General features: G+C 39.0%; 1 protein-coding gene across 7 annotated transcripts in view; it reads left to right on the top strand.

Annotated features, from left to right (window-relative positions):
• The window catches only part of LOC106871450 (CDC42 small effector protein 2), a 168227-nt gene that overhangs the window by 142417 nt on the left and 5887 nt on the right, over positions 1–19923 (top strand). For all 7 annotated transcript variants that reach the window (XM_089340244.1, XM_089340247.1, XM_089340246.1 and 4 more), the window contains 2 exons: positions 11812–11965; positions 18530–18667. In XM_089340244.1, coding sequence (XP_089196370.1) covers positions 11912–11965; positions 18530–18667 — 192 coding nt within the window. In that variant the 5' untranslated portion in view covers positions 11812–11911. The remainder of the gene's footprint in view (positions 1–11811; positions 11966–18529; positions 18668–19923) is intronic.

Raw genomic sequence — 19923 nt, 5'->3', positions numbered from 1 at the left:
TGTAAGCCTAGTACTTATTCTATTGATCTCGTTTGCCGAACCGCTAAGTTATGGGGACATAAACACACCAGCATCGGTTGTCAAGCGATGTTGGGGGGACAAACACAGACACACAAGCACACACACACACACACACACACACACACACATATACGATGGGCTTCTTTCAGTTTCCATCTACCAAATCCACTCACAAGGCTTTGGTTGGCCCGAGGCTATAGTAGAAGATACTTGTCCAAGGTGCTACACAGTGGGACTGAACCCGGAACCATGTGGTTGGTAAGCAAGCTACTTACCACACAGCCACTCCTACGCCTTATATATATATATGTGTGTGTGTGAGGTATGGGCTGGGCCCAACGTTCCAATTTCTTTTACAGGACTTAGAAAAACTGAAGGACCGCTGCAATAAGTGTGAATCTGAGAGGAGAATATATTGAATAAAATCATAACTGATCCCCACTGTATTTTTTTTAACCAAAGTCAAGAACTTTTCAGCACCCTCCCCCATGTATGTATATATATATATCTATATCTATATCTATCTATCTATCTATCTACTCTTTCTCTCCTCTCTCTTACTCTCTCTCACTCTCTTCTCTCGTACTCCCCCCTCTCTCACTCTTACTCTCTACACTCTTACTCTCCTACTCTCTACACTCTTACTCTCTCACTCTCTTCCCCTCTCTCTCACTCTCTTTCTCTTCCTTTCTTTCTCCCCCCATACCTCTCTTCCCTCTCTCTCACTCTCTTTCTCTTCCTCTCTTTCTCTTCCTCTCTTTCTTCCCCCATACCCACCTTCCCCTCTTTCTCCCCCCATACCCACCTTCCCCCTCTCTCCATCCCCCTTCCCTCTCTTATACCCACCCTCTCTCCTCTCTTCCTCTCCCCTCCCATACCCATCTTCCCCCTCTCTTACATCCACCTTCCCCTTCTCCCTCCTCGTCAACACCCCCTCATAAGCTCATCCCACCACACCCCAACACACTCCTACTCTACCTTCCCACTCCACCCCATCCAATTCCTTACACCCACCACCCACCCCTACCCACAGACCCCTACCTCTACCCCACACCCCACCCATGCCTTCCCCACCTCCCAACACCCTCACATCACACCACACCAATACCCTCGCATCACACCACGCACACACTACAACTGACCAACTACTTTCTCCCTTTCTCCCTTCCCCCATTTTCACACTACATACGTCAAGATCACCAGCAGTCTACCTCCCACACACAGCCCCTCGTTCCCGATCACCGTTTGTTATCTCCCCCTTTCTTAGCTCTCCTGAAATAAGAATTTCTAACTTCCGGTCAGCCATTGTTATGATCGGCCATTATTATGATTGACCGTTGACTGAACACTATTCAATTTTTTTTCTCCGTGTTTTTCTCCTTGTCTCCGTATTCTTTCTGTTGAAGAGCGTAGCTCGAAACGTCAAAGACTTTCCGTATTCCCGAGCGTCATACTAATATATACTTTTGTTATTTACACCACCTGTCCTCGTCTGTTGTTATTTTTTGTATATTCTCCCATATATATATATGTGTGTATATGTGAGGGTGTGTTGAAAATTTCCTAGCTTTAAGGGTGTCGTGAAAGGCCTGAAGGCCTGGTTGGACACAGTCCAATGATAGCTTAGCTGGCTGAAACTTCAAAGTCACTGTCAATAATATTCTTGTTGAAGAGTAATAAATAAATTTGTACTCTATCAAAAGTATTGTGTAATCCTGCAATTTAATGTAAAACTTATATGATAACATGAAGACAAACATTAATATATGTGTGTGTGTGTTTAATTAAAATGGTGCAATAAAATTTGAGGCAGATTTGGTGGCTATTTCTAGCATGATGAGTGGTCATATAGAACAGGGGCGGGGTACCTTTTTTTTTTTTTAGTACTAAGGGTTTAATTACAAGTGCGTAAGTACGTGTAGGTGGGAGGGCCCCATATGTCCTGAGAAAAATAATGCTTTCACGCCACTCCTACCATAAGAGTGTCATCACACCCACACCCACACATCGTCAAGGGCTGCATTCTGAGAAAAATAATGAATTGTTAATTATCCAAATTTATATGTAATTAATGTTTCGTTGTCTTAAGGCTGAAACTGTTTCCTTTCAGATGAGACTTCACTAGGGGATAATTTCAAAGTTGGAAATAGGTGAAATTTTGCCTGTGGGTCCAAGAATAGCTTTGAGGGTCTCGTTTAAGCTGTCATCCTTTCTGTCTCCTTGATTATCATCAAGCAGTTTTCTCTTTTCATTCACATTTCGTTCTTCGTTTACTCTTTTTACTTCTCTGCTGCGAGATCTTACATCTTCCCTTTCACATCTCTCCATTACATATATTCTATATAATGCTGTACTCTACCAATTCATCACCATGTTCTACCAGCATGCCACTGTACTCTGCCAACACAGCAATGTGCTCTACCAAGCACTGTACTCTAACAATATAACATCTTACTCTACCAACATGCCACTGTACTTCATTAACTTAACACTGTACTCCATCAACTTACCACTGTACTTATACTTCCACAGCATCATACTCTACCAATATGTGACTGTACTCCCCAAACACACCACTGTACTCTACCAATACATACATCAAGATTTATATCTTTCCTTTCCTGCTTCAGCATGTTTCTCTGTTACAAATATTCTACATAACCTTGTACTCTACCAACATGTCACTACTGTACTGATACACCACCGTACTCTACCAACACCCAACTACCTTCTGCCAACAAGCTATTGTACTCTATCAACACATCACTGTACTATACTAACACGGCATTGTTCTCTACCAACGTAGCATTATACTCTACCAGCTGTATACTCTATCCACATATCACGTTTCTACCAATACTGCCTTGTACTTTAACACTTAACAATGTGCCACTATACCATAACATACTGTACTATGCCATCTTATCACTGTACTTTACTAATTCACTTAGGTGCATGGCTGTGTGGTAAGAAGCTTGCTTCTCAACCACATGGTTCCAGGTTCAGTCCCACTACATGGCACCCTGGGCTAGTGTCTTCTGCTATAGCTTCAAGACAACCAAGGAAACAACCTGTTTGTGAAATTAAGATGCCAGAGGCTGAGAACTCCACTTGACGTAGTTCTCTGGGGTATTCAGCATGATACAGAAAGGGACAAGGCTGGCCCCTTTGAAATACAGGTACAACTCAGTTTTGACAGCTGAGTGGATGGGAGCAGCGAGAAATAAAGTGTCTTGCTCAAGAACACAACACAGCATCAGGATTTGATCTCTGACCACTTGGCTTTGCACCTTCACAAGCAAACTCCTTGACCACATTCTTTAGCCCCTGGCCAGCTCTGCTCCAACATACAACCAAAGATACTCCAGCCAAGACCATCCGATCTATTCAGACATTGTGTACCTAAGACTACATTATCCAATGTGTCCTTTAAAATGCAGTAGGGTCTGATTTCACTGCCGTTTCTACCATGTCAAGTGACTGCTTAGGAGAGCCTTTGTTTGCTCTATTTTTGTCTGAAAGTGAAATAAATGAATTTGTTTTATTTCGTTGGTGGTTTTTAGGCCTTAATCGTTAGAGTAGTAATTACTCCAAATTAACACAGTTATTATAAGTATAAACACACCTACTTAACCCCTGTGCCTTTCTCTCCTTCAATCAGTCTGTCTGTCTGTCTCTCATTTACACACCTATGTTCCCATGTGGCCACATGATATGCTATTACACACACATACACACATGTAGTTGTACTTGCATATACAGACATATACTAGCACGCTTGCGTTTACATATACATGAATACATTACACACATTTTGCAAGATCAGACAGACTAACACATGCTGCAAGTATACAGACACACACACACATGAGCACATACACATATGCGCACATGTGAGCACACACACACACACATACACATGAGCATGCATCCGCACTCACATGCATGAGCACATGCACACACACACATGAGCACATATACAAACACACACACACATATGAGCAGGACTCCACCTACATGAGCACAGACACACAGACACACACACCCGAGCACAAACGCATATGAAAAGAAGTCCACACACACTCACACGAGCACACATACACATACATGAACACACACACATACATGCACATGTGAGCAAACACACATACATGAGCGCATGCACATACACATGAGCACATATACAAACACACACAGGAGCAGGACTCCACTCACATAAGCACACACACATATGAACAGGAGTGCACTCACACACACAAAGTATATTATAGTTGGGTTAGGAGATTGACATAAAAGAGATTGACATAGTATGAGAGGGATAAGTGGTTAGATAGAGAGAGAGAGAGAGAGAGAGAGATAGATAGTGAGCGAGTGAGTATAGAGAAGGGAGTACTGAAGAAGAAGGAGGGAGTCTAATGGAATGAAGAAGGAGGAGCTGTGAGAGGTGAAGTGAAAGGTAATGAGGCAAAGTAAGAGAAACTGTGGCAAGAAAAATAATGACAATCCTAGAAATAATGAGAGAAAGAGACAGAGAGATAAAGAGATAGATAGAAAGACTAAGACAAAAAGAGACAAACACACACAACACTCTCGGGGGGGGGGCTCAGCCTTCTACCTCTACCACTCCTCCAACTGCAGTGAATTGTCATACCATCAATGCCCACCACCACCACCACCTCACACAAAACTGTCATTTAAACCATAATTAGGACATAATTAGGACAGTTTATATCAACTACTTAATTACATATTTCATCTGATTCTCCCTCATTAAGTTTTCTGCTTCTTTTCACTTTGACATTTTTTTTTTATGTAATGTAACCATGGTGATGGGGGTGGAGTGAAGTGGAGTGGAGTGGCCCCTGGTGTTTACTTTATGCCTCCCTGTGTTCTGAGTTCAAATTCCTCTCAAGTTTGTTTGTGAATTCTATTTTATTCCTTCAGCTGCTGAAGTTAAGTTCTAGACTAAGTAATGAGTAAACCCCTATGGGGGTCAGGTGCAGGCATGGCTGTGTGGTAAGTAGCGTGCTTCTCAACCACATGGTTCCGGGTTCAGTCATGGCCCCTTTGAAATACAGGTAGAACAGAAACTGGAAGAAAGGGTGAGAGAAAGTTGTGGTGAAAGAGTACAGCAGGGGTTGCCAGCACCCCCTGCCGGGGAGTTTTAGGTGTTTTCGTTTAATAAACACCCACAATGCCTGATCTGGGAGTCAAAACTGCGACCCTGCAACCACGAGTCCACTACCCTAACCACTGTGCCATTGCACCTCCACCTACCCTTTATGTAGAGTGGGTAAGTCAGTTACATCAATGCCAGTGCTCTGTTAGTATTTATTTTATTAAACCCCGAAAGGATGAAAGGCAAAATTGATCCTGGTGGCATTGGAACTCAAAACGTCAAGTTGGAAGAAATGCCGTGAAGCATTTTGCTAACGATTCTGCCAGCTCACAACTTTCTCCAGAACTAACTGTAGCAGGAACACCCCACAAATTGTGAAGGATATATACAGGTGGTGGTGGCGGCGATGGTGGTGGGGGACAGTGGCAGCAGAGGCGGTGGTAGTGATGGTGAATGTGGTGGTGGCTGTGGTGGTGGTGTGTAAGAGGGGGGTGGGAGTCATTGTGATTGCCATCGTGTCAGACATAATACCACAGATTACAGAGCTGTATGTGAGGTGGTGGGAGAGAAAGAGAGAAGGAGAGAGGGTGATGTGAAAGAGAGGGAAAGAGAGAGATTCAGTATATATATATATATATATATATATATATATGTATGTATACATACATACACACACACACATAAACACACGTGGGCATATATTTATTTCAACGCCATTTCAAATATTGCTGACTTCTAGAAAGGTTAGTTCTTCGGAGCCACATTTATGATGCAAACAAGGCCAAAAATAACAGCAATTTGGGGTATTCTTTAATCCATTAAGTAAACTGCCCTTCATCTCTGATTCTTGCCATTTGAAGATGATATGTGGGGGGAGCACGGGGGGTGGGGTTGAGTGGATAAATGTTGCTGTATGATTACAATGATATGGACTTCTGAACATAGGTGCAAGGGCAGAATTGTTAGTGTCAAAAAAAAAAAAAATTAAATAGATAAATGAAAACAAAAAAAAGCAAAAGGTGGTCTGCTGTTGTAATGACTGTTCCAGTGCCTGGCATTCTGAGTTCAAATCCTCCTGGAGTTAAGTAGTAGCTCTTTCATACCTCTAAGGTTAATAAGGGACATATTACGTATAGTGGAATAAAGTACCTGGTTTACATATATGTGTGTGTACATGTGAATGTATATATATGGGTGTGTATGAATGTATATATGTGTGTGAATGTGTGTGTGTATATATATATATGTGTGTGTGTGTGTGTGTGTGTGTGTGAATATGTATATGTAAGTGTGAATGTATATATATGTACATATGTGATTTTATATATATATATATATATATATATACATGTGCATGTGCATGTGTGTATATATATGTGTGTATGTACACACACACACTCACTCACACACAATGAGCTTCTTTCAGTTTCTGTCTACCAAAACGCTCACAAGACTCAGGTCGGCCCAGGGCTGTAGTAGAAGACACTTACTCGAGGTACCACTCAGTAGGACTGAACCTGAAACCATGTGGTCATGAAGCGAACTTCTTTCCACACAGCCATGCCGGCACCTTTATATTAAAATCCTAAAAAAAAAAAAGAAAAGAAAATGAATTACTATTATCCAAATTCATTCTACTTTATTTGCGACACTGTTTGAAGGATAATGGAATTTTGATGGCGGTGGCGGTGGTGCCTGATAGTGGCGGTGGTGGTGGTGGCTGGAACAGTAAAATGAACATACCAAAATAATTTCCCAACCCAAGCAGAAAAGATCTTCAGATTCTAATCTTCATCTCTTTTCTTTCTTCCTTTCTTTTTTTTTCGTCATCAAATTAGGGTGAAAGGATAAGAATTAGGGGCCCTCTTACTAGCTACTAAATGAAGGAATTTAGTTTCTTGTCCTTATCTTTGATATATTTTGGTTACCATTCTTATGTTTGTTATTGTTAGGAGGGGAAGAGGAATGAGATTGATGGAGGGGACGCTGTTTCTAACCTGAAAGTGTGACTATAACCAGGAGATAAGGAACTAGAAGAGGGCACTTTTGGGGGTCTGTGGTGTGTCAAAGTAATCTAGGATTTTGTGGGGTGGGGGTCGATCACCATTGAATTCCCTTTGGGTCTTTTCTTCTGCTATTGCCTTTCTATTACTTGTTTCAGGCCTTGTGCTTATAGTAGAAAGGATTATTATTATTATTATTATTATTATTATTGTTGTTGTTGTTGTTGTTGTTGTTGTTGTTATTAGGCAAGCTGGCAATATTGTTAAGCATGCCAGGTGAAATGCTTGTCAGTATTTTACCTGTCACTACGTTCTGAATTCAAATTCTGCCGAGGTCAACTTTACCTTTCATCCTTTCAGAGTCAATAAATTACGTACCAGTTGCATACTGGGGTCAATGTAATCAATGAGTCTCCTCCCCCAAAACTTCAGGCCTTGTGCCTACAGTAGAAAGGATTATTATTATTATTATTATTATTATTATTATTATTATTAAGGCAATGAGCTGGCAGGATGGTTAGCACGCTGGACGAAATGCTTAGTGGCATTTTGCCCATCGCTACGTCCTGAGTTCAAATTCTGCCGAGGTCGACTTTGCCTTTCATCCTTTTGGGGGTCGATAAATTAAGTACCCACTGAGTACTGAGGTCGATGTCATCGACTAGTCCCCCTCCCCCAAAATTTCAGGCGTTGTGCCTTTATTATTATTATTATTATTATTATTATTATTATTATTATTATTATCAACCAGCTTGCACAAACATACGGTTTGTTACAACTGTTGGCATCAAAGTGACATGTTTCTGTTTAAAGACTACACATTCAACAAACACACACTTGTTCTCTTCATATGCTTGCACTTAGCCTCCCCCCTACACACAAATACACACACATTGTTTTCCCCCCTTCCAATTAAAATCCCAAGAACAATAGGTTTCACCAACATCTGTTATAGAAAAATAAACTTTTTCTCACTCTCTATTCATAACCACAATTTAATAAATAAATATATAATAATAATAATGATAATTATAATGATAATAATGACACTACTACTACTACTAATAATAATAATAATAATGATAGAAAAATAAAAATAGGATAAATAAAAACAGTAGTAAACAGGCTTCATTTCCTGATGGTTTGTTTTGATATATAAATCTCATCTGTTTCGTGTTTTAAACAGATTGGTTTGTGACAAACGTTGAAAAAGAGGAAATGTTTCTCACTTAGTTGCGATTATTATCAAACATGTTGGGATGGTATCTTTTGTGTCGAGAAGACATTTGTATTGTGTGGCTTCAACGTTGCTGTCATGTTGGATAAATGTGTGTCCGCTGGGTTTAAAGGTAGAAAATATTATAGTCTGATGACTTCACCTCCTTTGTTATCTGTTTAAGTATGATGGAGAAAAGTGTCCATAAGGTGTAAGGTAAAAACAATATAGTTTTATGATTTCCCCCTCCTTGCTGTCATCTCTATGTATGCTGGGTAAAAGTATCCATTGGGTATAAGGTAGAAAACATACTTCTGTGGTTTCACCACCTTGCTGTCATATTATCTCGGCATGCTGGGTAAGAGTGTCTATTGGGTATAAGGTAAAATATACAATTCTATGATTTTTACCTCCTTGCTATCATATTATCTCGGCATGCTGGGTAAAAGTGTCTATTGGGTATAAGGTAGAAAACATACTTCTGTGGTTTCACCACCTTGCTGTCATATTATCTCAACATGCTGGGTAAAAGTGTCTATTGGGTATAAGGTAGAAAACATACTTCTGTGGTTTCACCACCTTGCTGTCATATTATCTCGGCATGCTGGGTAAAAGTGTCAATTGGGTATAAGGTAGAAAACATACTTCTGTGGTTTCACCACCTTGCTGTCATATTATCTCGGCATGCTGGGTAAGAGTGTCTATTGGGTATAAGGTAAAATATACAATTCTATGATTTTTACCTCCTTGCTATCATATTATCAAAGTATGCTGGGTAAACATAGTCAGTGAGTGTAAGGTAGAAAATATTATTATTCCATGATTTTACCTCCTTGGACCACCACTTTGAGTAGCACTGATCTAGGGGACTGTGTGTTTTGGATGTTTTTATAGTTTTGAGGTTTTGGAGTTATGAAGTAATTTATTAGGGGTACCCTAAAGAATGATGATGAGGGTTCCAGTTCATCCAATCAATGGAACAGCCTGCTCTTGAAATTAACATGCAAGTGGCTGAGTACTACACAGATACGTGTACATTTGATGTACTTCACAGGGAGACTCAGTGTGACACAGAATGTGACAAGACTGGCCCTTTGAAATACAGGAACTACTCACTTTTTTGCCAGCTGAGTAGAATGGAGCAATGTGAAATAAAGTGTCTTGCTCAAGGACACAGTGTGCTGCTGAGAATTGAACTCACGACCTTATGATTGTGAGCCGAATGCCCTAACCACTAATCCATACACCTTGAAGAGTTTTAATCAAATGAATCAACCTTAGGACTTAATTTTTTAAAGCCTGGTGTTTATTCTGTCGGTCTCTTTTGCTGAACTGTTAAGTTACAGGGATGTAAACACACCAGCACCGGTGGACATAAGCAAATGCCAAGATGCATGCATACACTCATGTAAAACTTGTGAGTGGATTTGGTAGATGGAAACTGAAAGAAGCTCGCCGTGTGTGTGTGTGTATGTATGTATGTATGTATGTATGTACACACGCGTGCACACATGATGGGCTTCTTTCAGTTTTTCTCTACCAAATCCACTCACAAGGCTTTGGTTGACCCAGGGCTATAGTAGAAGACACTTGTCCAAGTGGCCATGCAGTGAGACTGAACCCAGAACCATGTGGTTGGGGCGCAAACTTCTTACCTCACAGCCATGCCTGCAACCCGTTGTAATCATCCTCAACAAAATTATGGACTTCACATTTTTTTTCTCATTTCCCCCCTCCCTCTCCCCACTTCTATCAAGCTACCATGGAAGAAGACAGGCACGATCTTGGTCATAATCATGTCCTTGATTGAAAAAAAAGACCTCATGCACTCCGAAGATACATCCTTTCTTGTTCTTGAGTTCAAATCCTGCTGAGGGCTGGTTTCACTTTTTTTTGGTTTTCCTTCCAGAGGTCGATAAATTGATATTGGTTGAATACCAAGGTTAATTTATCCCTCCCATCCCTCCACCCCTACTCCAACTTTTCACCCTTCCATGACTTCATTACTGAAGAATTCATTGGTTGCGTTTCAGTTTAATTTTCAGCATAATCAAGAATCTGGAGTTAAGACATTCCTCACCTACATAACTCAAATTCTTTCAGATCAGTATCTAAATCGGTGCCAGTCTTATTCCTTACCGTTTTAGCTTACTTTTCTTAAGACATTATCATAAAACAATATTGCTTTATCATTTGTCAAAACACCGTTGTTGATTTTATCATTTAAAGGTGGTGGATTGGCGGTGCCATAAATTTGTCAAACGAAATGCTTTGCAGTATTTGTCCCTGCTCTTTATTGTCTGAGTTCTAATCCTGCTGTGGTCATATTCACCTTTCATTATCCTAGGGTTGATTGAATAAACGACTGGTTCAGAGCAGTAGATAGGTGGAATTTGTTAAAGAATTGGATGAAATGTTTTGCAATATTTGTCCTGTTTCTAGGCAACAAGCTGGCAGAGTCGTTAGCACGCCTGGCATTTTCATTTGTTTTTAATTTGAGTTCAAATTCTGCTGAGGTCAACTCTGCCTTTCATCCTTTCAGGGTTGATGAAATAAGTACCAGTTGAGCACTGGGGGCTGATGTAATTGATTAGTGTCCTCCCTCCAAATTTCAGGTCTTGTGCCTATAGTAGAAAGGATTATTATTATTATTATTATTATTATTATTATTATTATCATCAAAGGCAGGGATCTTGTAGAATCATTAGCACGTTGTGGCGTTTCGTTTGTTTTTAAGTTGAGTTCAAATTCTGCCTTGGTCAACTTTGCCTTTCATCCTTTCAGGGTTGATGAAATAAGTACCAGTTACATACTGGGGTCGATGTAATCAACTTACTTCTCCCATCAAAATTGCTGGCCTTATTTCAAAATTTGAAACCAGCATTTGTTCATTCTAAGGTAACAAGCCGGCAGAACTGTTAGCAAGGCTGACAAAATACCACTAGGCATTTTGTCTGTTTTTATGTTGTGGGTTCAAATTCCCCCGTGGTTGACTTTACCTTTCATCCTTTTGGAAACGGTGAAATAAGTACCAGCTGTACACTGGGGTCGATGCCCCTTCCCCACAAAATTTCAGGCCTTGTTCTTATATTTGCAACACTGGTACTTATTTCGCACAATAATAATAATAATAATAATAATAATAATAATAATAATAATAATAATAACGGTAGGGATCACTAAGAAAAAAAATGCTTTCTAATCAACATATCAACTCCAACAGATGACAGTGTATCTCTCAAAGAAACCCTTGATGAAATCGATTAGCCCCTTCCCTCAAATTTCAGGCCTTGTGCCTTTAGTAGAAAGGATTATTATTATTATTGAGTGAGAGAACACCGCATGACATCAAAGTGACACCTGGATACAGGTATACAAATTAATCATAATAATTTTCTCCCTCTTCTCTGTTAATTATTATTATTATTCTTTTCTTGTTTTTTTTTTTGCAGGTAGTAGCTGGCTGAAGTGTGACACTTGCATCCAGCTCTGGTCACAAAACTTTGTGACCAGCTTCAACTGTGATATCCGGTCTTGACTGAGCTGTGAAAGATGGCCGATGCCATAATCTGTTTTCCCTGTTGTTTTACAGTACAACCACAACCGGTATGTATTGATCTCTCTCGTCACCATTAATCAATTATAGATTACATTATTTACATTTGGCAGACATTTGTCCTTGTCTTGTTTCTTAACACAACATTTCGGCTGATATACCCTCCAGCCTTCATCAGGTGTCTTGGGGAAATTTCGAACCTGGGTTCTCATTCCTGGAGCGTATATCAGCTGAAACGTGTTAACAACAAACAAGATGAGGACAAATATCCGTCAAATGTAAATAATGTACATAATTCCTCATCTCTTAAATATAGAACTGAATAATGGATTAGTTTGCATGGGTTGATGGGTGAGCGGCTGTGTTGTCTTGCTTTTCCTAATTTTGTCCTAAACTCCCATGCTTGTTTTCAAATTCTTAGCGATCCCTTGTTTGAGACGTCCCGAGTAATAGGAAGCTGCTTTCATAAGTTCCAACTTGCTCGGGTGACTGAAGGAAAAACTGGGGAGTTGAAATTATGATCATGTTCTTTTACTTGTTTCAGTCATTTGACTGCGGCCATACTGGAGCACCGCCTTTAGTCGAACAAATAAAATTTAATATGTACTCAATGCATGAAGTGTCATTATTGGGCCCAAGGTGCAATGAAGAGCCTGCCACAGGAGCTAGCCTAACAGCTGCCCGACAAGGCGGCTTTTCAGTTGCTGTACACATATATATATATATATATATATATATATATATACGTGCGCACACATACATATATGCATACATAGCAGGCTTCTTTCAGTTTCCATCTACCAAATCCCTTCACAAGGCTTTGGTCAGACCAAAGCTATAGCAGTAGGCACATCTGCAAAGTGTCACACAGCCATGCCTGTGTCTATATATGTGTGTGTATGTGTACGATTGTATACTTATGTATATGTGTATATATGTATTTATACACACACACATATATTTATATATATATATGTATGTATATATGTAAATATATATGTATGTATATATGTAAATATGTATGTATATATGTAAGTATATATGTATGTATATATGTAAGTATATATGTATGTATATAAGTATGTATATATGTAAATATATATGTATATGTCTGTATATATATATATATATATATATATATGCTTGTAGGTATTTATATACATACACACATGCATGTACTCAGACACACACACACACACACACACACACTACATGACTGTTCCACTTCTAATGGAACAAGATGGCTTTTACCAAACCGTCTCAGTTGTAGAACCTGAAGCCAACAATCGACCGACTTAAAGAGTTTACAGTCTTTGAGATAAAGCTTCACAATAGCGGAACTGTGTAACGAAATGTGTCTGTGACAAATACCACAAGAATGATTGCTGGAATTCTTCAGATGCCTCTCTGCGTGCGTGCGTGTGTGTGTGTGTGCGCGCGTGTGTGTGTGTGTGTCTAGACCTTAATTCTGAAAAACAGCGGCAACAGCAGAAATTAGCTCAACACCTCACTGCCCCACCACCCTCAAGCACCACGCCGCTTCCATAATTGAAAATATTATAGAAAAAAGCAGTCTTTATCGGACATTTTTTAATGTATTTTTTTTCCATTTGATATGGAAATATGTGGGGAGAGGGGCCAGGGAGGGAGGCAGCATTCCTCAAGTATATATGTGTGTATGTGTGTGTATCTGTGCATGCATGTGCTTGCTAAAAGTATGCCTTATTTATTTGTGTGTGTGTGTGTGTGTGTGTGTGTGTGTTGAAAGTATGTCTGTGTTTGTGTTGGTGCTTGCAGCCTCTGTGTGTGTGTGTGTGTGTGTGTGTGTGTGTTGAAAAATGTCTGTTTATGTATTTTTGTGTATGTGTGTTTGCTGCAAGTATGTCCACTTGTGTGTGTGTGTGTTTGAAATATGTCCCATGTGTCCTTGTATCTGTGTGTGTGTGTATATATATATATATATATATATAAATATATATATATATATATATATATATATATATATATATATATACACACACACACACACACATATGTGCATGTGTGTTTGTGTGTGTGTTTGTGTGTGTGTGTGTATTTGTGTGCATGTATATTATTGAATGTGTATGTGTTTGAAATATGTCCCTTGTGTCCTTGTATTTGTGTGTGTGTGCGTATATATGTGTGTGTATCTATTATTGAATGTGTGTGTGGTTGGCATGTGTGTTTTACAAAGTCAGTGATTGCTTAGTCAAAGTATGAAATTTCTCTTCCTCTCGCCTAGTTTTTACCCTCAAATGGCTGAGAAGAATTTCATTAAATATATAAATAAATAAACACACATATACTTTCTGTGTGTGTATATACATGTATAATTGGGTGCCTTGTCTACTTAATCTTATCGGTTATTTGGTATATATAATTGGGCTAATATTTTCATCTCAGCAATACACACACACATATAAAACACAACCAGAGATGCTATACTTAGCCCTATGAACTAAGTTTTGTTTTAACACAAGTGAACTCTTTGGTTTTAAGAGATAGAAATCACTCAAACGATGTAATATAATTTATATTACTTGTGTTATATCTCTTAAAACCAAGTGTTTGCTACAGTTCAAATATTATTTGTTTTTAAGGCTACATCTAGTCTCTCAAATGCTTGTGAAACATGTAAAAACGTCTTCAGTTGTATTCTTTTTTATTTGAGCTGTGAGCTATGGTTGGAAGGTTATTTCTTTACTCTGTGTATTTTGCTCGAATTAAAATACAACTTGCTTTTTAAGGTCACATCTGGTGTCTCAGATTTTAGTCAAAACATGCAGCCATACCTGCACCTATGCTTAATTAGAATATCAATTGCTGTTGCTCACCAGGTGCTCCTGTTGTTAGCATTGTTTGCAAAAAGAAAACAACAAAGACAATCCAAATTCTTGAAACTGAAGCAATGAGCAGTTAGATTTCCACAAAGTACATCATCTTTTACTTGTTTCAGTCACTAGACTGCGACCATGCTAGGGCACTGCCGTGAAGAATTTTAGCTGAAATGACCCCTAACTATTTAATTTTTTGAAGGCTGAGACTTATTTTATCAGTCTCTTATGCTGAACTGCTACTAGAACATAAACACACCAACACTGGTTCCCAAGTAGGTGGGTGGAAGACAAAGAAACAGAAACAAACACACACACACACACATGCATATAAAGTTAGGAGTTTTGTTGGTCCTTCACTCAACTGCGCCCTACACAGTAATCAAGGTGGTTGCAGTCTGGGGAGTGAGGTGGCCTGATGTTAGGTGCAAAGTGGTTGCAGAAATTATGTGACAGCCAGGATTCAGTTCTCCTGCTTGTGTGGCATGGTTCAGAGTCCTGTTGTCAGACATAGAGTCTTCCAGCAGTCACCCTCATGACCCAAGGCAACACTACCTCCTTCAGGCACTTGACGTAGGCCTCCATTTTGATTTTGAGGCCATGTGGGGAGATGAATAGAAGCATAGCATTGCCATCACTAGTGCTCACTCCAAACACCATGATGTTGACAGGATGTTTTATTTTTATTACTCTCAGTACATGTCCTCAGATTGACACCCAAACACTCTGATATGTTCATATTGGAGATTCCGGTGCAAATGCCAAACTATACAGTATGTTGTTTACAAATTTTTGGCAGAGCGAATTGTGTCATGATACTGTTTTTCTCGTTGACAGTGCCCAACTGACCCTCCCATACTGTGTAAGTGACAAAATCAAAAAAATGCATGCACAAAATTTAAAACATAAAATGGCAACAATTTATTCATAGCACTCTATATATATATATCAAGCATGGTTGTTGCCAGTGTCGCTGAACTGGCTCCTGTGCAGGTTGCACGTAAGAAACACGTTTTGAGTGTGGTCGTTGCCAGAACCACTTGACTGGCCCTCATGCCGGTAGCACGTAAAAGCACCCACTACACTCTCGGAATGGTTGGCGTTAGGAAGGGCATCCAGCTGCAGAAACTTTGCTAGATCAGATTGAGCCTGGTGCAGCCTCTGGCTCACCAGTCCTCAGTCAAACCCATGCCAGCATGGAAAGCAGGCGTTAAATGATGATGATATGTATATATGATGGGCTTCTTTCAGTTTTACTCACAAGGTTTTGATTTGAACCTGAGCTATAGTAAAGAACACTTGCATAAGATGCCACACAGTGGATTGAACCTGAAACGATGTGGTTGGGAACATACTTCTCACCCACTTATCCATGCTTGTCCCCATGTTATATATTAACCTATATTAACTCCAATGGTTGAATTTTCATTTCTGAACCAAAATATGTAGTCATGAAATCTTTGAGTCATTTTTTTTTTTCCTTTTTTGGTATGGAAACTTCAGCACCATCCTGTTTTTCCCTCTATGACAGCATGGCAGCTGTTTAGTCTTTGGAAGGGTAGTTTTTGAGGTGAATCATATTTGAAACAGAATTCTTGTCACTTGTAGAATGCTTAGTGTTATGAGTTGTAAAAGATAGCCTCCTACCACTGACCCTGGCACCCTACTTCCGTCAGAAATAGTAAAGAACAGATGGCGTTGAAATAGAAATCCTTTCGTCTATCAAATAATTGGAACGGAGACAAATGGAAGGAAATAATCTGTTCTAATATTTTGTGGTGAGAGTTAATAGTTTCCACTTGGTGGAATGGTAAGTGAAGAATTTCACAAATGTTTTTGTGTGAGATCAACAAGTTGTCAGTTTTTTTTCCTGTGTGTGTGTTTTGTATACTCTTTACTCTTTTACTTGTTTCAGTCATTTGGCTGCGGCCATGCTGGAGCACCGCCTTTAGTCGAACAAATTGACCCCAGGACTTATTCTTTGGAAGCCTAGTACTTATTCTATTGGTCTCTTTTGCTGAACTGCTAAGTTATGGGGACATAAACACATCAGCATTGGTTGTCAAGCAATGCTAGGGGAACAAACACACACACACACACACACACACACACACACACACACACACACACACACATATATATACACATATATACGACGGGCTTCTTTCAATTTCCGTCTACCAAATCCACTCACCAGGCTTTCGTTGGCCCGAGGCTATAGTAGAAGACACTTTCCCAAAGTGCCACGAATTGGGACTGAACCCAGAACTATGTGGTTGGTAAGCAAGCTACTTACCACGCAGCCACTCCTGCGCCTATATATATGTATATATATATATATATATATGTGTGTATATATAATATAGTAGTACTTGTATATAATACATGGTGAATTTTTTCTACTTTACCATTAATACGTGTTACCTAATATGATTTTATTTATTCAAACACGAATCCTTTATCATCTTCTATCTTTAACTCATTCTCTTTCCTCCACTTCTTCAGCCTTTTGCTTACATTAACTATCTCATTTTAGCTTCTCATATACCACTTCCTCACGCTAAACTTCATTCTTAAGTACAGAATTTTTAAAAATACACTTATACCACTTACTGATTTCAATGGTTAGTGCTAATTTTAATTTAAATTCTGGATTATCTTCCCATTGGACATTTCTAATACTAATTTGCCCTACGCTACTTATATGAAGCTATAATTCTAATTTCCATACTCATCTATAGCGGGACTGTCTCCAATACCTCTTTACTTATATCTTCAAATAACTGTTGAAGCTGTTAATTATGGTTACATATCCAACATGACTCCCATCTCTTTCTCATACAGATACCAACATGAATCTTCTAGATCCAATTTTTTCTACTATATTCCTTTTAAGTTCCTTGTATTATGGTTTTCTTTCTTTCCTGCACTGAAGAGTATATTGGTATTTAATTAATTTAATTTAATTCAATCATGAAGTTGTATTAATATCATATCTATGTACGAAACAACAGTCTGCAAGAATCAAACTTCTTATAAATTTTAACAACTTGTCTCCTCCATTTTTAATAAAATCGATGGGATCTATGGAACTTCATTCCATAAATTCATACATTATATACAAGTACTACTTTCATCATCATCATCATCGTTTAACATCCACTTTCCATGCTAGCATGGGTTGGACGATTTGACTGAGGACTGGCTAACCATAAGGCTGCACCAAGCTCCAATCTAATTTGGCAGAGTTTCTACAGCTGGATGCCCTTCCTTATGCCAACCACTCTTCGCAAATTTACACCTGGAAACTCCCAGCAAAATATGAAGAATCAACATTAGAAATCTTTTTTGGAAATTTCCAATTAAAGGATGAACCCACATTCAACCTTTATGCATCTATATTAATATTATTTCCTTTATGTATATGTATATATATATATAGATATATATATATATATATGTATATGTGTGTGTGTGTGTGTGTGTGTGTGTGTATGTGTATATCATCATCATTTATTCTCCATCTTCCATGCATGAATATGAGATTATATAAATGGCAAAGAAACAATAAATTATGTAATTAGCTTCATTTCCTTACAGCTGTTTCTGGTATAAGTTGCAATGTTCTCATGGTTGTGTGCTTGTGTATCATCTTATAGCTTCACCAGAACTTCAAAATCGAATAACACACACACACACACACATGTACTCATGCATACACGCTTATGATTTATTTATATTTTTATTGTTATTTTCCAGCAAAAAAGGCGGCGAAGAAAAATCGACGCAAGTATGATAGGTCTACCAACAAATTTCCAACACACGGGACACGTAGGGTCTGGTGATGTAGGAAATAGGAGCTATGGCATGTCTGGTGAAGAAGGAAGTCGAAACCATGTAAGTACATCTATTGCATTTGGGAATTAAGGGGTCCTTATATATATATGTATATGTATGTGTATGTGTGTTATGTATATATGTGTATTTATGTGTTATGTATATATGTGTATTTATGTGTATATCTATGAGTATAAATTATTATTATTATAAGGACGGCAAGTTGACAGAACTGTTAGCACACTGGGCGAAATGCTGAGTGGTATTTTGCCTGTTGCTACGTTCTGAGTTCAAATTCTGCTGAGGTTGACTTTGCCTTTCATCTTTTCGGGGTGGTGGTTGATAAAGTAAGTACCAGTTGAACACTTGGGTCAATGTAACTGATTCATCCCGTCCCCCAAAATAGCTGCCCTTGTGGCAAAATTTGAAACCATTATTATTATTATTATTATTATTATTAATCGTTTAAAGTCCGCTTTCCATGCTAGCATGGGTTGGACGATTTGACTGAGGACTGGTGAACCAGATGGCTGCACCAGGCTCCAATCTGATTTGGCATTGTTTCTATAACTGGATGCCCTTCCTAACGCCAACCACTCCGAGAGTGTAGTGGGTGCTCTTACATTCAGTGGGACTGAACCTGGAACCATGTGGTTGAGAAGCAAGCTTCTTACCACACAACCACTATTGCTCCTAATAATTTTTTCAAAATGTTGAGGAGTCAACCAGGAGGGTTAAGGATTTCCAGGCCCTGCTCTCTTCAAACCCCTCACCATACATTGCCAGTTAGTCATGCTTAACGGAATGAATAAAGGAACGACACGACAGAAACTGCGAGCGTTATTATTCATCCACCATAAACATTTCATAACTCAACTCTTTCTCATGTGATCTACGTTGTTTTAATTTCCCTCGTTAAGTTAAGCAATTAGCTTTTGTTTTGTTGTTTTGAAACATAAGTTGATGTTGAAATGCTACCTAGATTGCAAGTGTAATTAACATCAGACAATGTCCACATTCTTCACCATCATGCCTTCATTTCTCTGCTTCTCTCTCTCTCTCTCTCTCTCTCTCTGCCATTTCTTCTTCGTTTTTCTCCTTTTATTTTCCTCTCTTTCTCCCTTCTTCTCCAATCATTGAGCCAATCCTATCTGATGCTCTTGATGTGAAGACCGATCCTTTTGTGATGGAGCTGCTGACACAGCAATAGCAGTTGCAGCCAGCCAGCCAGCCAGCTGTTATCTCTGTTGGGTCAGCAGTCAACAAATATATTTCCCTGTTGGAGAACATTCCTTGTCCTTGTTGTCATCGTCATC

This window comes from Octopus bimaculoides, chromosome 23 (assembly GCF_046866305.1).
Source record: "Octopus bimaculoides isolate indiv1 chromosome 23, ASM4686630v1, whole genome shotgun sequence".
Lineage (NCBI taxonomy): Eukaryota > Metazoa > Mollusca > Cephalopoda > Octopoda > Octopodidae > Octopus > Octopus bimaculoides.
The sequence above is the reverse complement of the archived record's forward strand: the minus strand, read 5'-3'. Positions and strand labels throughout refer to the sequence as shown.